General features: G+C 52.0%; 1 protein-coding gene across 1 annotated transcript in view; it reads left to right on the top strand.

The window, feature by feature from the left end:
- Positions 1-1,548, top strand: part of YTHDF1 (YTH N6-methyladenosine RNA binding protein 1) — a 17,723-nt gene that overhangs the window by 2,941 nt on the left and 13,234 nt on the right. Inside the window, exons 2-3 of the mRNA XM_011374136.2 lie at positions 3-123; positions 1,159-1,238. Coding sequence (XP_011372438.1) covers positions 3-123; positions 1,159-1,238 — 201 coding nt within the window. The remainder of the gene's footprint in view (positions 1-2; positions 124-1,158; positions 1,239-1,548) is intronic.

The following is a 1,548-nucleotide window of genomic DNA, read 5'->3' as shown; positions in this document are numbered from 1 at the left end:
AGCGCGCCGCCGGCCTGGGAGGGGTTCTGGTAAATAACTTTGTATTTCCCTTTCCTCCGGGTTTGTCCGCTCGCACGTCCGGGCCTGCGACGGTGCAGAGAACAAAAGGACAAGATAATAAAGGTGAGCGCAGGTGGGGCGGTCTGTGGGCCCCGGCGTGGAGGACGAAGCAGGCGGTCGCTGAGGAGTAGCGGGCCATGTGGGCGCCGAATGTCTAGGGAGCAGCTTTCAGACAGGAAGCTTTTCCTCCACAGCTTTGGGGAGATAAAGCATTTGGGGAGATTTGACAGGTCGGGAACTTTTGGAGAAGTGGGTGGTTAGAATAACGGCAGCGCGGTCGTTTTGGATGAGGAAGGCGGGGAGGCGCAGGGACCATGACTCCGCCTGTGCGCCCTGGGTGGGAGGGGCCGGCTGCGGGGTCAGCACCTGCCGGGCCCTGTGAGCTAACTGGAAACCCCACCAGTCACAGCCCTTGTCTCCTGAGGCCCTCGTCTTCTCTCATGATATCCTAGCTTGGGGTAAACCCCAAAACAAACTCTTGTGAGAACCCGTAAGTGACACTTCGTGTTTACTTGGAAGACCGTTTTCAACTAGCGTGTGTCGCTCGGGTATAACCAGATATGGTACCTCGTGTTTTAAGGTTGGACGAGGCCCCGCACTCTGGTTACCTTTCCCTTGCTCTCCTGGCCCAGCATCGTGACAGTGGACAGTTAGCAGAGAGCCAGATAGCAGTGAGTCAGGAGCGGCTCTCAGCCCCGTCCTTTCCCGGCTACCCTGTCCGAGCCGCCTGGTCCACTCTCCACATGGGGAGTTGGGCTTCTGGAAGTACCACGTCTGGCACACGTATACCCTGGACCACTTCACCTTTACCAAAACCCGCTCACGAGGTCCTCGCCTTATTTTGTCTGGACCTCTATTTTGTAAACGTCTATCGATTTGTGAAATCTTTCTCAAAAAGTGTAGCATTAGTTATTGCAAGTTCTGTGTCGTCATTCCTAATTAACTGTGTAAGAGTCAGTTCCGTACTGGTTGTGTTCATTCTTAAGTAAAAGCAATTTCCATTAGAAATGGGTATAGACTTTAGTATGTTTAATTTCTATGCTTTAAAGTAATTTTTAAAATTTCAAACGTAGTATTTGTTTGTGCTGTTTGTCCTAGTACAAAATGGTTCTTTGCATCAGAAGGATACAGTTCATGACAATGACTTTGAGCCCTACCTTTCTGGACAGTCAAATCAGGTGAGTGTTTTTATATCAGTTTTGAGTGAACTTTATGATCCACCTTTGCTGTCACGTTTCTGATGTGATCTTAACCAACAAAGAAGCAGACTGTAAAGTACTAGAAATAGCGGGAAGCTTGCCAACAAAGACTCACTCTGAAGACTAGCTGTGCATGGAGCGTGGCCCGGGTGCCGTGCCGCTGGCTTTCTCTCCGGAGGAAACACGGGCACTGGCCTGCGAGCGGCGTTCTCGCGGGCCTCAGTGTCGGTGGCTCAGTGAGGCACTCACTGCCCCCGACAGAGTGGAGGTGCGAGCAGTTCCGGGACGT

Source organism: Pteropus vampyrus, unplaced genomic scaffold, assembly GCF_000151845.1.
Source record: "Pteropus vampyrus isolate Shadow unplaced genomic scaffold, Pvam_2.0 Scaffold239, whole genome shotgun sequence".
Lineage (NCBI taxonomy): Eukaryota > Metazoa > Chordata > Mammalia > Chiroptera > Pteropodidae > Pteropus > Pteropus vampyrus.
The sequence above is the reverse complement of the archived record's forward strand: the minus strand, read 5'-3'. Positions and strand labels throughout refer to the sequence as shown.